The following is a 17,972-nucleotide window of genomic DNA, read 5'->3' on the forward strand; positions in this document are numbered from 1 at the left end:
GAATGAAATCTTATTATTTTCAATGACATAGTTGGAGCTAGAGAGTATTACACTAAACAAAGTAAGTAAGTCATAGAAAGTAAGTCATAGAAAGACAAATACCATATTATTTCACTCATACATGGAATTTAAGAAACAAAAGACATGAGCAAAGAGGAAAAAAGAGAGAGAGAGAGAGAGAGAAATTAAGAAACAGACTCTTAATTATAGAGAACAAAGTGATGGTTACCAGAGAAGAGGTGGGCTGGGGGATGCGTTAAACAGGTGATGGAGATTAAGGAGGGCACTTGTGATGAACACCAGGTGTTGTATGGAACTGTTGCATCACTATATTATACACCTGAAACTAATATAACACTGTATGTTAAATAACTGGAATAAAAATAAAAACTTAAAAAAAACGATTTTCTCTCAAAAAAAGGAAAAAAAATCCCATTCTTGATGAGCAAAAATATAATAAAGAGATAATTTTAGTAGTATGTGAATTTATTTATCCTAATGATAATATTAAAAAGGAGAGCCAGAATTTCTGCTGTGCCATTTCAAGCCATTTAGCAAGGTATACAGAAACATTCTTCTTCACCCTATATTTTCCTTAATAGAATTTTTTCCAGTGCATCAAATTATGAAATATTCCTAAACCAATGGATCAAAATAAGTGATAATAATCTGTGTTGGTGACAGTGATGGTGGCCTCATGAAGCTTACTGACCATTATTTCAATGGTAAAAAAATCTCTATTTGAAATTAAACCACCAAGAGAGAAAGTATTAAAATTCAGTTTTCATAAGAAGTGGCTCTATTGTATTCTATCTCAATTTTTAAAAATAATCAAAAGAATATAATAATCCTATCTAGATTCATGGAGCAGCCCAAAATAAGAGATTTGAAATAAAACTATAATTTGAAATAATTTAAAATATAAAATACAACACATTTCTAGAACATGAAATATGAGAATAACTGCCCCTTTCTCCAAGAACCAGTTCCAGAATTGGTATATCTGAATACCATCCATGTACTCAGCCCAGGGCTGAGATCTTCTTCAAAATAATACATGGTTATTTTTGCTTATTAAACAATAAAATTGTTGCTTTGTAAATAGCTCTTGCTTGGTAAATTACTGGGAAAAAAATCTAAATAATCCCTACCTTGATTAGAATTCCAAATAAACAAACTGAACAAAACTAAGAAGAAAAGTACCACTTTTTTGAGAGTGTCAATTAGGTAAAATTCATGAAGAAATTAGTTAGCGTTAACAACAAAATATTTCTCTTACCTGAAATGGAAAACAGTTTCAAGATGCAAAATTTAGAACATGTGATAATTTTGACTTCTTCAACAGCTTATTTTAGTTAATAACCTAGCAATCGATTATATATTCTACAAGTAGAACCACATTTAAAATGAACCAACTATATGATTTCTGGCCTTGGCAAACTAAATAGCATATGAAAAAATAATGGCTTCATAATTAATAACTTGAAATATGTATATTCAGTATTGGCCTTAGTCTACAATAATAAGGTTACCCATGGATTTTACCAACACATTGCTTGAGGCTCCTGAGATTTACTTACTAAGCACAGGTCAAACAAAGCAAGGAATATTTAAATCTCACCCTCTGGCCAGGACTTATTGAGAAGGAAATGTTCTCTAATATGGCATTCCCACCATCTGTATACTTTGCTGTGAGGTCTTTGACAGTCATTTGGCCCCCTGAGGGCCAGATGTCATCTTCTCTCACATGATGATTCTCAGTAATCAAAACTTTTGAGAGCTGGACATCCTTGGATGGTTTGAATGACTTGGTGGGTGGTTTACTTTCTTCTGCTGGCATGTCAATAAACTTGAAGACTCTGCTTACAGATCGCATCTGAAATGAAATAACAGCATTTTATGTTTGTCTGTTTAATAACTGTAGGCAATGTCATAATTAGTGTGGTGATTCCTTAAAAAATAACATGTAAGACGTGACGCTGCTCATCGTCACCTGGTTATTATCAGGAGGTTTTCAATGAACTAACAGGAAATAATTGGATATAATTAAAAGCTTAACCAAAGAGAATTAACAAAGATTTATATAAATGGGCTCTGTATAGACCTGTTTATTTTTGTGATCATTTAATTCAGTTATGCAAGCCACACATAAATGGCCAAATTATACTCAAAGGGATAGATGATGTCAGGGGGAAATTTTTTCTTCAACTATGAGCAACACTGCACACTGTTGTACAAGTGGTATATTATAATAAAACGTCCCATGCCTCAAAACCACTACTGAAGATTCTCACCTTTCTCTCAAACTGCCTGAAAAACTGTCTATAATTCTGTATGTCGGCTGGGTGGCAAGTGATGCTTAGTAAATTTTGAATGACTTCACAATAATCTTTAAACAAATTTAAGTCATTGTCCTATATCTGTGGTTTAATAATTACATTTTTATATAAATTACTTATAGATCAATTTCCATTGCTGACACTGTAAAATTCACTGCATATAAAGTTGTATTTGAAATTAAATACATGGTTGCTCTATAAATCTATTCATGTAACATTAACAAAGTATATCTTGAATGTATACGGAAATAAAAGAGCTCAACTATTTCTCAAAGATGCTTAAATTCTTTAACAAGAACATGTTACTTTTTTGTTGTTGTTGTTCTTTTACTGGAATTTTGAATATAATTTTTAAAATAGACTTACAAATAATAGGTACTTTAATAAATATTTGAAAAATCCATAAAAGAATAAACAAATGAATATGTGAATGATTATATATATATGAATCAGTAAATGAACAATAAGAAAGAGTTGAAGACTTTGAATTCACTCAATTCCTATTTTTAATAGATATAGTCCTTGATGGCTCAGCCCTGCCCAGGAATTACTAGTTTACTGGAAGGAAATTCACTGCCTTTTTTTTTTTTTTGTCTTTAAAGTAATTACTGATTCTGGCTTTCCTTGGTCAAGAATTCAATCCTCTTGGGGCTCCTGGGTGGCTCAGTCAATTACAGCGTCTGCCTTCAGCTCTGGTCATAACCCCGGGGATTAAGCCCATTAAGCCCTCATTGGCTCCTTGCCCAGTGGGGAGCCTGTTTCTCCCTGTCCCTCTGCCTGCCACTCCTCCCTGCCAGTGCTCTCTCTCTCTCTCTGTCAAATAAATACATAAAATCTAAAAAAAAAAAAATGCATTTAAAATATTTTATTGTATTTACCCTGCATAAGAATAATACTACACTCTTGAAATGACTGAGAGAAATGCAAAAATGAAGCTTAATTTTATGAAATAAAGTAAGTCTGTTGACATTTCTGCATGTCAATGCTGTGAAGAATTCTAAACTAGTCTTTTTTTTTTTTAAAGATTTTATTTATTTATTTGACAGAGAGAGATCATAAGTAGACAGAGAGGCAGGCAGAGAGAGAGAGGGAAGCAGGCTCCCTGCTGAGCAGAGAGCCCGATGAGGGACTCGATCCCAGGACCCTGAGATCATGACCTGAGCCGAAGGCAGCGGCTTAACCCACTGAGCCACCCAGGCACCCCTAAACTAGTCTTTGTTAAATGCTTTAGGACATCAGAAAAGACACCATATTAAAAAAAGTTTATATTTTAATACTTTCAAACAGTAAGCAAAACACTTAAATATTGCTATCTAAACTACTCAAAATTTTATGTAGTACTATTAGAAAATGACATTTAAAACCATTATTTTGGCAGCACTGAAATGTATACAATTTTTTTTTTTGCATAAGGAGTTGTAAAGAGTATAGCAAATTATGTACTCCATTAGTGAGGCTTACCACTGAGGGTAAGAACTTATAATGTCAAATTAGTAAATGGAATGTACCTATCAAATTTAGAAAATGGGGCACTTGGGTGGCTCAGTTGGTTAAGTGACTGCCTTTAGCTCAGGTCGTGATCCTGGAGTCCTGGGATCAAATCCCGCATCAGGCTCCCTGCTTGGCATTCTCTCTCTCAAATAAAAAAAAAAAAAAATCTTTTTAAAAAAAAATTTACAAAATGAAATTTTCAACTCATCATCTTCCATATAGTCTAGTTGCTTAAAGTGACCCCAAGACAGACTGTTCTAGTTACCCACAGCATAGTCAAATATCCCTGACCAAGAACAAGTTCGTCTTAACAATGGGCACTGATCCATAGCATGTAAGCAGACACCCGTTCAGTTCAGCGGGTTAGGACATTTTCTGATGAGACAGAAAGGTGGTTAGTGCAGACACCTGCATTATGGCAAGTTTTGCAACCACTGAAATGCTGTTACTGAATAGATGATGTGGCCAGATAATATTATAAGTTACTAATTCCTTGTCCCTCACAGGCTCTCTAACTAGCACATTCTACTTCCACTGCTTTTTAAAGGAGAAGCCACAACAGAACCAGAGTGGAAAAAATGAATTTTGGTCCTTCAAGTTTCAAAAATTGGCTTTTGGAACCAGTGATGGATAGTTTGAAAATTTTGAGCCACCTGAATATTGGCTATTAAGTTTCGGAAATCAAAGCTTAAAAGACTCAAAGCAGTGTTTATGCAAAAACAGTAGCCATAGATGAATTTATGATGGATGAGAAACAGCTCCTCTCTTTGCCCCACAATCTGACTCATGAATGGGTCAACAAGAGGACTTAGGTACCAATTCCTTTAAAAAGGAGTCCTGACTTGCAACCAAACTCTAGTTCTATCCTTGAGTAGATTTGGGGAATTTTTGGACAGGAGGCCTATGCCTTAATATCAAGGTGAAGCCCAGGAATGAGGCATGCCTTAGAGAAACTTCCAGTATGTGGAATAGCATGGAAGCAGTAGAGTGGACATGGGTGCTTGGCATGTCTATATCCAGACAGTTTTAGACTTCCCTTTATTTCCAGATGAAAGCCAAATTCCAATCCTTTGGTCCCTCAGGGTCTTCCATGCCTTGGTCATGGAATCACCTGGAACACTTTAAAAAATATAGACATCATCTCCAGTCACCCTGTCCCTGACCAGGAGAAATGATTTAATTGATCTTACAGGACCCTGGGTAATCTATATTGTTGTAAATTTTCCTCATGTGCTGTTGAGGTTGAGAATTTCTGATCTAATCCTTTCATTCTTGGTACAAATTTAAAAACCTAAACCCAGGAAGCTAAAATGACAGTCGCAAAACTCAACACATTTTCTCAACTTTCCAACACTCCAGCAGTCCTTTATGGCTCTCATAAGCCTCCCCTACAAATTCAAGACTCTAGAGCATCTCAATGCTCTAGAGTTGAGAGAGAACTCATCAAAGTAGGGCTCATAATCAGGATCAGAAAAACAAAGATGCAGTCTCCATGGACTGTACACCTCTAGGTCAAAGAGCAATGTCAATGCCTCAGAGACAGCACAGACAAGGAGAAACCTAGGGCCAGATGCTCCCTCCCCCAGTGCATTGGCATTCTGTAAACTCCATTCAGAATTTAGATTCACTTGCAGCAGAATTTCTGAACATGCTAAGATTGCTTCTTGCACTCCGCAGCACATGTATTCAAGCAGAAAATAAATTCAACTACAGCAAAAGGAGAGTCATACTTCTTACACACTTGATTTCATAGCCAAAGATTCATGGCTGACCAGGGATGGACCCCAGTTTGGTGGAAACTAAAGCTTAAATAATTGAAGGGTTTCTTCTTATGTGAAAGCATCAAAATTATGCATTTACAATTAAGTATGGGGCCTCAGAAGGTGTCCATGCAAGAGAGAAGATCTGAAACTGATCCTCCACAGGCTTCTGGTTGAGCCCACACTGACTATTACAGTAACCTTATTCAAAGCATTCCATGTTGTATCCTCCCCATCTAGGGCTTAGCACCAAGCAGTCCCTTAATAAATCTTTGTTAAGGATGAGTGACCCCATTGTTCTACCTCATCTGCAGAAAGCAATATCTGGGCAGGGTGAATGACAGCGCTGAATCCCTCAGCAGGCAATGGAGGCCGTCATTGTACCTCTCAGCTTCTCAGTCTGAAAATAGACGTTGCTATTTGGATTTGAAGGAAATGGCAGCATACCAAACTATTTTTAGTCTCATCTAGTTGTTTTCAATTGAGCTTTTTAACTTAATCCTTTTTCTAATTTAGAATGTCTACTAATGCTGTCAGGTGATATGTAAAAACCACTGTGCCACTGGACAGAAATTCAGATTTGGTAATTCTCAGAGTGATTGCAGACTGTGGACGAGCTGCCTCTTCCTGGGCAGTGAAGGGTGTTCCTGAGGAGGAATGAGGAACAGCTCTGCCTGGTCCTCTGATAGGAAAAGTCTCAAAGTAGCCATTACCAGCTTAGGTGAGAGCATTTGTCTTAGATTTTCAGAAACAAACGATGAAGGCAAAATGAGACTCAGACGCTGAGATGCTCAACATGTTCTTCATGTGAAGAGGAAAACCTGAGACCATCTGTACAGACTTCTATAAAATTAAAGTTTAGCCAAAATGAGGTGGGATTTTTACTTGAGAAATGGCTGCTTTAAATTTCTGGTTTTGCTAAAAAATAATAATAATAATAAAATTAATTAACTAATTAATTCATTTCTGGCTTTGTTATTTAAATTTATTATGCTCCAAAACTTCTCCCAAATCAATCTTTAACACCAAATCTCATTATCTTTATAATAACTTCTCAAGTTTCTAATCTAAGCATCAGAAGAACAAAGTCTTTAAGCAATTTGATGGTTAATGAAAAGAAAGCTCCACAGCCTTATGACCACCTTATTTTATAAGTGATGTGTTCAGCGGGAAAAAAAAAAAAAAGTGATTCCTGACTTTCCTTTTCCCTCTCTGTTGATGATGAGTGAAGAAAATTCTTAAAAACCTTTTCTAGAATAAGTCAGAAAGCCAGACTCCCATCCTCCACAAAAATATTTGCTCTATTTCCTTTTATCCTTTGGGTTGTATAGAAAACAAGGCAACAAAATTATGCATGGATATCAAAACTATATGCTTAACACCAGAAGAGTCATGATAATAAAAAAATGTATTTCCTAAGCCTGACGTCTGGTGGGCAACACTTACAGAGATTTCACAAATGGTTTTTATAGGAGAATCACAAGAAATAAATGTGAGGAGAATCATCAGCAAAACTGATACAAGGTGAAGAACTTCACACATTTTACAAGAGATATTTTCGAACCATGAAGTATACAAAAGGGAGGTTTTACATCGTAGATCCTTCCTGCTAGGTCCAAACGAAATGTTTTTCAGGACTCACTAACACAGCCTGTGACCCAAAGCCACATTACAGTCATTAGCATAATCTTTAGGCCATGCACATAGACTTATGAGATAATGGTTATCATGTAAACATTTTCTCTGCCTAAAACATATTCCTGAAACTTTAGTCTATCCTTCTGTGTCTATCACTTATGCTTCTAGAGCATTTAAAAAGTCAGTCAAGGACTGCATTGTTATAAATTATTAACAGCATAAGTGAGCTACTTATAGTGTAATATACACTCTAAATCTTTGTAAATTATTATAGTCTGCTAGCTACACAAACTGTTTACTGCCAACCTGTGGCAAATCACATGGCAAATCGATATTACTTTTTCTGACCGCAAGAAGTAATAGAAATGGTGTTCTTTAAATAAGAGAAAGAAAGTCTATCACAGCTAATGACAAAAGGAATAACCTAAGAAACACAGAGGTATCAAATATGTTGGTGTCTATTTTTGGTAATTAACAATGTCAGTAATCAAGGTACTAAGTGTGCCAATAGGCAGGAAAAACTCTTAAATTTTAATTTGAAAAATATCATATCACTTACTGAATCTACTACTCACACTTGAACTTACACTCTGTCTGGTATTACTATTTTTTAAAAGCAATGACACGCCATCAGCAAGTACTGAATGAATAAAATTGAGTCCATGTGGTATCCATTAAAAGTATTTCAAAGAAAATCTCAGGAAGAGGGGTCTAAAATATCATATCAAAATATTTTTTCAAGGTTTATACAATTTTAATGAGATTTTTTCTAAACATCTTAATTTTGAAATATTTTGGCTTCCCCAAAGTACTATTACTAAGCATCATCCTTTTATACCCTATTACAGATGTATTAGTTAATATATAAGGCAAAAATGATTTGCTGGTGGTCCATCAATTCCAAACTAAATTCTATTCCATAGACCAGAGATCTATGGACCAATGGTCAAATCCAGCTACATCCAATTGTTTATATTAGCTTTGCCCTACAAAGGTTGAGTTGAGGAGTTACCATAGAGACCATATAGCTCACAAAGCTGAAAATAGTAACTATCCAACCCTTTATAGAAAATATTTGCTGACCTCCTCTTATGACACACACAAAAAGTCAGAGCTAAAATGAATGTTAGTATCTACTCCAGTGATTCACAAGTCTAGATACACATTGGAATCACCTGGAACACTTTAAAAAATATAGACATCATCTCCAGTCACCCTGTCCCTAACCAGGAGAAATGATTTAATTGATCTTACAGGACCCCGGGTAATCTATATTGTTGTAAATTTTCCTCATGTGCTGTTGAGGTTGAGAATTTCTGATCTAATCCTTTCATTCTTGGTACAAATGAAAAAACCTAAACCCAGGAAGCTAAAATGACAGTCGCAAAACTCAACACATTTTCTCAACTTTCCAACACTCCAGCAGTCCTTTATGGCTCTCATAAGCCTCCCCTACAAATTCAAGACTCTAGAGCATCTCAATGGCACTTTCTCTGTGGCTCTAATAACACACTGGTTCAGTTCTTTGTTCTGCTCCAACAACTGCAGTGGTAAATGACCTAATCAGTGGAGTTTAGGGGTGAAGGACAGTGGCAGATAAGTCTGATTCCTATGGACATCTGGAATAATACCTACATCTATGCCAATCAAGACTTGAAATCTTTCATATGAAAGATTAGATTCAGAAGAGAATGTCAGAGCTAACATGGACCTTAAAAAAAAAATTTGTAACCAAACGGTTTCCTTTTACAGAAAGAAAAGTGAAGCCCTCAGAGGGGGTGATGACTTGCCTAAGAACACACATCTTGGTGATAAAGCAAGAGTGGAATGCAGAGTAGAAGAGCCACTCTGTAGGACAGAAAGGACATGTTTGGAGGAAAAGAAGTCTTGGGACAGATGTCATGAATGGAAAACATGCTACAAAGCCTCATGAGGACAGAAAAACAAAGAAAGATATGATCAACAGACCATTGAAGGAAGGGGGAAAGAGGAGAACTGAATTCTCCCCTCAAATTCTTGGAGCAAAACTGGATTCAATACTAGAGAACTGGGCATCGGGTACAACAAAGAGAAGCCAGTTTCCCCTTTTTTGTTCTCTTGTTGGTTACTGTACTATCAGTCACTTGATCATTACTGGAATCCAAAAAAAAAAAAAAAAAAGAGAGGTAATAAAAGGATAAAGGAGAAACAGAGGGAGTCTCTATTGACACAAAACTCTTCTCAGATTGCATCACTCTTGCAAGAACTTTCTGGAGCCTCATTAACTGGAATCTAAATGTGAGCCCTGCAAATATACTGTCTTCCCTCTCATCCTGGTGGTTTCCTTCCCCTTGTCTTATTAGGAACACATAGTACAATAGGCATGTCTTATCTGCTGCTGCAGTTAGAGAATTAAGGGAGCAGGATACTATTCACACGCTCAGATCTTTTAGTTGTGCTCACTAAGTGGTAGACAGTCCTGAAAAATACATGAATTGTCAACTGCCTCATTCAAACCGACTTTGAGTGTGGGTAATCCACCAGTCACCAGACGGCTTGATGTTGCTAAGTCTGAAACATCACCTCTGCACCCATTCTAACTCTTGTTTATTTAATTATCATTCATTCACGGATTCAGAAATATAGGTATATACATTGCCTGTTTAACATATGTAATTGCTTACATAGCTAAAAATAGGACAAAAAGACACTTTAGGGTACTAAAAATGGCAGGTATCTTGTGAGTCCAAAGAAAATAAATTAGTACACAGATTCGTTAAGAATATAAAAAACTGGGTATCAGAGTGGCTCAGTCAGTTTAGCATCTGCCTTCAGATCAGGTCATGATCTCAGAGTCCTGGGATGGAGCCCCACATTGGGCTCCCTGCCCTGAGAGGAGTCTGCTTCTTCCTCTAACTCCACCCCTCCCCTGGCTTGTTCTCTTTCTCTGTCTCTTATTCACTCTCTCTCAAATGAATCAATAAAATCTGCTTTAAAAAAATACAAAAATTTAAAACAGTAGCTTTAGCAATAACAAATGTAATTCATTTAGTACTTGAGGTATGGAGTTAAAAGGAATTAATACTTCTTTTTCAACCCATCTACAGAATGGTATAAAATACACAAATCAAATAGACAGATATATACACATTTATATACATAAATGAAGAGTGAATTTGAAATAACAGTATTTAAAATATCATGATATCAACTGAAATAATTGGAAATTCCCTATAATGGGGGTTTTCAGTGGGAATTATTAAATTTGACTCTCTGGCAATTTTACTATTTTTTTAAATTTCTGGGTGACTCACAGCCTACTAATCTGTATCATTCATAAGGTGACAATGTTCAGATGATTTTTCTTTCCAAACTACTATATAAAGCCAGACAAATTAGTAGGTAGAACAGAAGTTTTGTTCCCTTTTAATGGTCTCATGATACCACATGTTGTATTTTGAGGAGATTCTAGACAAGAACTTAGGCCCCAAAATGTCAAGTTTACTGGAAGATATTCTTATCACTGTGCTTTCTAAACACAGAGAGGCATCAAGTTGTAGTATATCTTCAGAGAGTCTGGTTTAAACTAGAGATATGAATGAGTGATTGAGAGACGGTTTCTATAGCACAGAGTTAGATGGCAGCAGCTAGAGAGAAGACAGAAGAGGGCTGGAATATAGCTAATGTTAAGAGACCTGTAAGAAGAGGAGGGGCCAGCAAAGAGAAGTAAGGAGGAACCCAAGAGGTAGCAGAGACTGGCAGGAGGATCATCATGGTGGTGAGAGAAGAAAGTATCCAGAAGAAAGATTTGTCGCATAAGTACTGCTGAGAGGGTAAGGGAGACAAGGACATTGGATCTGGCAAAATATTGGCCATGAGTCATGGGGCTGATGCAAACAAAGTGAAGTAGGCTGTGGCAAGAATGGGAAGGAGGAAATGGAGACAGGCCCTCTTTCAAGAAGTTGTGCTATAAATAGATCAAAGAAAAGAGGTGCAAGTTATACATCAGGGGAAGGTAGTTTTATGATGGGGACAGAGGTCCCACAAAGAGCAGTTAATTGCGTGTTACTGGCCTTTAAATAGGAATAAAGACACAGAGGGAGGGTAGGGCATATGAGCAGAGGTGAACAGGCTGGTGCAACTGGTAGAGAGAAATAAGGAAATTCTTGTTGGTTGCATCTGTTTTTTTCTATGAAGTATATAGCAAGGTCATTGGCTGAGAGTGCAGGGGGTAGAATCACCAGAGCTCCTGAGAAAAGATAAGAAGGTGGGAAAGAACTATCTTAGGGAATATAATGAAGAATTTATTAGGAATATGTAATCAAAGGGTTTTTGGTCAGCTTTGAGTGCTGATAACTGAGATGTGCAGTTGGTTACAAAGTGACATGAAGTAACAATGAAGAAGTGTTATCATCCAATTATTACCCTTACTGGCTGAAAGCTAATAAAATCCAGGCACCTGGGTGTAAGCAACTGATGCGCAGTAAAAGAAAAGTCATTCTGCCGTTTTATAACTTCATAGTTCTGTTCTGTTTATGTTTGATTCTGTGCCCGTGTCTAAACTAGGCTAGAGAGGTAAATGAAATACTCTTTCTAAGTCTAGTTTTGTTTTTTGTTTTTTTTTGTTTTTGTTTTTCAGAGTAGCCCTGCACTGGAAAACTGGAAGTCCATATCATACAAAACACCCTCTTTACTGCATTTAAACTCAGATCTAAATTCAGTTAAGACATTCAGTAATGTAACATGAGAACACAGTGAATTTCTCCTTCAGAGGTCACAAGGACCTTCAGTGTTAATATCACACAGATGTAGAATTTGAGGGCACAGCTATCTTCCCTCCTACCCATAACATATGCTAGGTGAAAACTACAAGATTACTGTACAACTTTAGTAGGGGAAGAGGTAAAAAAGGGAATTAATATTAATAACTAGATGAATGTCCACAGGGGCCCAGGAAAGACCGCTTGTATATTCGGCAGGGAAATGAAAACTAACATGATCACTTTGATATTTAAACAAAAGAACATGACTTTTTAAAATGAGATCAAATGCAAATATTGATACTTTTCATAGGCTGTATTAAAATATAATAGTTCTTTGCAAAATTCTTTCATGCCATAAGATCAAAGACACAATGTCAAAGCACAGGGTTACAAAGCTCAGGAATGCCCATGCGAAAAACTTAGAGAAGTCAACATACCTTAAACAAGCTATTTTTTTTTTTTTACACTAAACATTAATGGAGATTGGACAAGCAGAATAGAAATGTACCAGACAAAGGTTTCAACATCAAATATACACAGGTTGTTTCATAAACCAAGAAAATTAATATAGCAAAGGAACTGTGCATATACAAGGTGAAGAGATATTTTTAGATAAAGAAGTGAAGTACATGAGGATTTTAATTGTAAAGTCAAAGTTGTAGAAAATTTGAACAAAAAAATAAATGCAAGCACAATACTGATTTACTCCTCTCCTGCTATTTTCCAACAGAAACATTTCTTTTTTTTTTTTAATTTTATTTACTCTCACTTTTATTTATACTCACTCTCACAGAGAGAATGAGCACAAGTGGTGAGAATGGCAGGCAAAGGGAGAGGGGAGAAGCAGACTCCCTGCTGTGCAGGGAACCCAATGTTCCCTGCTTGATCCCAAGACCCAGGGATCATGACCAGAGCCAAAGGGAGATGCTTAATGACTGAGCCCCTCAAAAGCCCCTCAACTGAAATATTTCTAAGAATATAGACCCAACCTTAAAAGTGTTAAGAGTTAAGTGAGGAAATAAATGGAGTCACAGAAAAAGCTAGCCAACCCCCCAAAAAATAACATTCAAGGAAAAGAGAGAAACCTTACTATAAATCGTCTTAGGGTTAAATTACATTTCAATAAATTAATAAAATGCTTTGCTTAAATAAAATATTAGATACATGGGCAGGCAGAAGGCATGAAAAGTTTTGTTTTTTCCCAGAGATATTGTTTTATAATGATATTTGTTCTTGTTTTAAAAATGATTTTTATTTATTTATTTGAAAGAAAGAATGAGAGCATGAGAACAGCAGGAGGGGCAGGGAGAGTGACGAGCAGACTCCTCCCTGAGGGCAGAGCCCAATTCTGGGCTCCATCTCTTGACCTGAGTCAAAATCAAGAGTCCGCCACTTAACCGACTGATCCACTCAGGTATCCCATGATGATATTTCTTCTGATAGGAATTGGCTATAAAATTTTCACAGCTGAATGAACGTGTGCATTCTGGGAACATGGGACCTATTAGGAGACTGGAGAAGGAATCTAGGCAAAAAGTGTAATGATGGTGTTATATGTTTGGTCATTTTGAATTTGGCTCTCTAGCCCCTCTGCAAACGCAGAAATGGATGACTGATTTTTAAGTACGCTATTCCCGGCAGACTAATCAAAGTTGACAATGAAGCTATTCTTGAAAATCATGTATTTTTTTAACTAACAGTGGGAAATTTGTCCTTCTTCCTTTTACCTCTCATTCTTGCTGCCATGGGATTTGTGCCCCTGACACAGTATTCACTCAGTTATATACTACTGCAGGCTCTGCATTCCAGAGACCCAAGACAAGAGAAACAATGAAACCAAAACATGGTCTTTGTACCCACTAATAAAGTATATAAATGTGTGGGGATATTGGCCCAAAGAGAGAGAGAGAAAGCAAAAAGAAACACTCTAGGGGCGACTGGGTGGCTCAGTGGGTTAAGCCTCTGCCTTCAGCTCAGGTCATGATCTTAGGGTCCTGAGATGAAGCCCCACATCGGGCTCTCTGCTTGGCGGGGGGCCTGCCTCCCCGTCTCTCTCTGCTGGCCTCTCAGTCTGCTTGTGATCTCTCTCTGTAAAATAAATAAATGAATAAATAAAATCTTTAAAAAAAAAAAAAGGAAAAAAAAAGAAGCACTCTAGGAATGAGAAAGGAAATATCACTAAACACTGGAAATTTATAAACTTAGAAATAAAAAAAGAATACTACAAAAAAGATAATGCTGATGAACTGGAAAACCCAAGACAGGGAAGGGTTTCTTAAACAAGATACCAAAAGATAAAGGGTAAGATTAATGAAATAAACTTCATTAAACTTAGAAGCTTCTTTTCATCAAAAGATACTATAAGCTAAGCCACTGACTAGAGGACCATGTTTAAAATATACAGAACTGACAACCCAGAATTCATAAACTTTCATGAATCAATTAAGAAAAAATTCAGCCTACTACAAAAATGGGCAATTGACAGAAACAAATAATTAACAGAGGAGGAAGCCCATAAGCCAATAAATACGTATTAAGCAGTCCTATCTCTTTAGTAGTCACTTTGCATCCATCCGATTGCCAAAACTAAAAGGTCTGACAACCTGCTGAAACTGTGGACCGAAGAGAATTCTTAAACTCTCTTGATGGGAGTATAAATTTATACAAGATATCTGAGAATAATTGGGCACCATCTGGTAAAGCTGAATGTGGGTGAATTCTATAACCCAGTATAGCCATTCCTGTGTATCCATCCCTTGACAAGGGTTTTTCACTGCAGCACAAGATCTTGACTGTGGCTGTCTATGTGGAGAAAGGAAGAAATACAGGTCTAAACTGAGATACATAGTAGTCTTTGATTCTTCTGTGATGTTTTATTCCTTAAGCTGGGTGTTGGATATGTAGTCCTCCCTTATGTCATTACCTATGCTTTTTGGTTTGTCCAAATTTTTTCATAAAATTTAAAAAATAATAATTACTTACCAAGCTGTCCACATCTATGCTGGAGTTTACAGCCCATTGCAATGTACCCATGATATTCATGGCTAACGTTAGAATAATACCAACTGTTCCTACTCCTTCACCTATAGGTGGGGAAAAAAATATAAACAGGCTTTATGTTATTTCTCTCTGCTGTGAACCTCTTTATGCTGCTCCTAGGGCATGCATCATATTAAAGTTACATTCCAATTTTGTGCTAATTTTAACCATCTTTCATCTCAGTTCACCACAGTGTCTACCACTAGTAATAATATCTTGCATATAGTTAAGTAATAAAACAATGTTTTAAATTAAAGAGTGACTGGGACTCCCTGGGTGGCTCAGTTGGTTGAGCAACTGCCTTCAGCTCAGGTCATGATCCTGGAGTCCGGGGATCGAGCCCCACATCAGGCTCCCTGCTCAGCGCGGAGTCTGCTCTCCCTCTGACTTCTCCCCTCTCACACTCTCTCTCTCTCTCAAATAAATAAATAAATAAATATTAAAAAAAATAAATTAAAGAGTGACTATTAGGAAAGAGTTGCCCTTTAAAAAAAATGTGTCAGATATTGAAGGGGCTGCTGGTGTCAGGTAAATACCATGGTCATCTCTTCTACTACTCCTCTGTAGGTAAATAATACCTTCAAAGTCTACAATGGGCAATGACAAAAAACTTCTATGTCTGGATGAGGTCCTCCACAAAGAAGTCAAAAGCACGAGGGCACCTGGGTGGCTCAGTTGGTTAAGTGACTGCCTTCAGTTCAGGTCATGATCCTGGAGTCCCGGGATTGAGTCCCGCATGGGGCTCCCTGCTCAGTGGGGAGTCTGCTTCTCCCTTTGACCCTCCCCCCCTCATGCTCTCTCTCTCAAATAAATAAAGTCTTAAAAAAAAAAAGTCAAAAGCAGGAGAAAGGTTTGAGCAGCATCTGTTAGATGATTAGATAGGTCTCCTGCCTTTGTGAGGAGAACTTTCTCTACTAATCAGACACTTTGGGGTACAAAGTGGACTTAGGGTTTCATGAGGAAGTCAAAACTCATGGGTCTGCCATTGAGAAAAGGAGAAAACTGCCTTTTATATTAAAAAAAAAATGACCAGTTTGCTTAAGTGTTTATTAGAATACATAGCTTCTATGTGTGGGGCTGGAGAGGACCACTAATTTATGACTGTAAAAATTTTCTAACAGAAAAGTTTTTAAAACTTTAGGTTATCAAGTCTCCATTGAGAGTCAGTCCTGGCAAGTGTACTATAGGATAAGATCATTGCTGGGTTCTAAAATTGGGGGAAGTAATTTGTCCTATTATTATTATTATTTTTTTTTTTTTAAGATTTTATTTATTTATTTGACAGACAGAGATCACAAGTAGGCAGAGAGGCAGGCAGAGAGAGAGGAAGGGAAGCAGGCTCCCTGTTGAGCAGAGAGCCCGATGCGGGACTCGATCCCAGGACCCTGAGATCATGACCTGAGCCGAAGGCAGCGGCTTAACCCACTGAGCCACCCAGGCGCCCTGTCCTATTATTATTAATTGAAATTTTTTCTTCCACATTTCCTCTGACAGAAGACAAACCATACACAGTAGGCATGTGCTTTTAATACTAAATCATTTATTCCAAATAGGTAAGATTTATCAGAACCCCAGTATATTACTCATTCTGAAGGTTAAGATGAGAGTAAGATAAAATTTTAAAAATAACAAGAATAAATAATATAATATTTATGGGTATTGGGGCACCTGGGTGGCTCAGTGGGTTAAAGCCTCTGCCTTCGGCTTAGGTCATGATCCCAGGGTCCTGGGATCGAGCCCCGCATCGGGCTCTCTGCTCAGCAGGGAGCCTGTTTCCTCCTCTTTCTCTCTGCCTCCTTGTGATTTCTGTCTGTCAAATAAATAAATAAATCTTTAAAAAAAAAATTATGGGTATTTAGTAGGAACCAGCACTATACCAAGTGTTTTATACAAATTATCTCATTTAATACTCACCCAAACTATATGATAGATAGGTACTAAATACATGTGTATTTACGATATGAGGAAAATGAGGGCCTTAGAGAAGCTAACTAGTATATACAAGTTATCATAGCTGAAGACTAGGAGAAGCAGGATTGCTATTCATCAGGTGGCTAACATTCACTCTGGCTTAGAGTTTGACTGACTGGTCCTGAACTAAAGTGATCTGTCAATGCTTTGACTACCGCCCTACTATATCAGGACTTAATCAGATCCTTAACCACGATTTTACAGCACATGACACACTGTTAACAAATCTTCATCCATTCAGCCCTCTTTGATCTTGTTTCAAATAACTTAAAGGAAAATTTTTAAAATTCTGAGCCTAAGAAGAAAACTGACTATAGTACTAAGAATTTTAGTTCATTTGCCTGCTCACTTATATTCATCACAGAGAGTCATTTCCCACTGCGAGTTGAGAGAATGATGGATGTGAGGAACCCACTCCTCTCACAGCAGTCAAGCTGAGCCTGTTTTCTGTTCTTTCTAGTACTCTGTACCTGGTCAAAGGAACGCTGCTGTTAACTCAAGGGGCCATAGGCAGTCACTGTGGCACAGCTCTGGTTCACTCAGAAAACCAGTCATCCGAGAGAGAGACAGAATACAGGAAGCAGCTACAGAGGACTACACTCAGGCAGCACCCAGCCACAAGAGATGAGGACGTCTCCTCTGTTCCCTCTGGAGACCCAGCATGCTCCTGCCCTGGGCTTCACGGGACCCTCCTGGGATTCCAGCCTGTGCTTCCTTCTGTTGGAGAAGGATTCTATTTCTAACAACTGAACAATCCCTCAGATTCGGCAGGTGCTCTAAATCTGTCTACTGTCGCATGTATAAGCTATTTCAACACTTCTAGCTCAGTTAATTCAGCTTCTTAACTTAGAAGAACTCATTTGTTCATACAGAGTTTCATTGTACTTATGGTGAAAAGTTCCGTGTATTTCACCCAAAGATCTTAAAATTCAAGATCTTAAAATTCAAGACATTATTTTTTAAGAATATGGTACTTCTGGGCACCTGGGTGG

The 17,972-nt window shown here is 37.2% G+C and overlaps 1 protein-coding gene across 2 annotated transcripts in view; it reads right to left on the bottom strand.

The window, feature by feature from the left end:
- The window catches only part of CFTR (CF transmembrane conductance regulator), a 162,929-nt gene that overhangs the window by 32,646 nt on the left and 112,311 nt on the right, over positions 1-17,972 (bottom strand). For both annotated transcript variants that reach the window (XM_032870720.1, XM_032870712.1), the window contains exons 21-22: positions 14,953-15,053; positions 1,622-1,876 (exon numbers count right to left, since the gene is read on the bottom strand). In XM_032870720.1, the coding sequence (XP_032726611.1) occupies positions 1,622-1,876; positions 14,953-15,053 (356 nt within the window). The remainder of the gene's footprint in view (positions 1-1,621; positions 1,877-14,952; positions 15,054-17,972) is intronic.

The sequence above is a fragment of the Lontra canadensis genome, unplaced genomic scaffold (assembly GCF_010015895.1).
Source record: "Lontra canadensis isolate GAN:19392208 unplaced genomic scaffold, GSC_riverotter_1.0 scaffold2, whole genome shotgun sequence".
Classification (NCBI taxonomy): Eukaryota; Metazoa; Chordata; class Mammalia; order Carnivora; family Mustelidae; genus Lontra; species Lontra canadensis.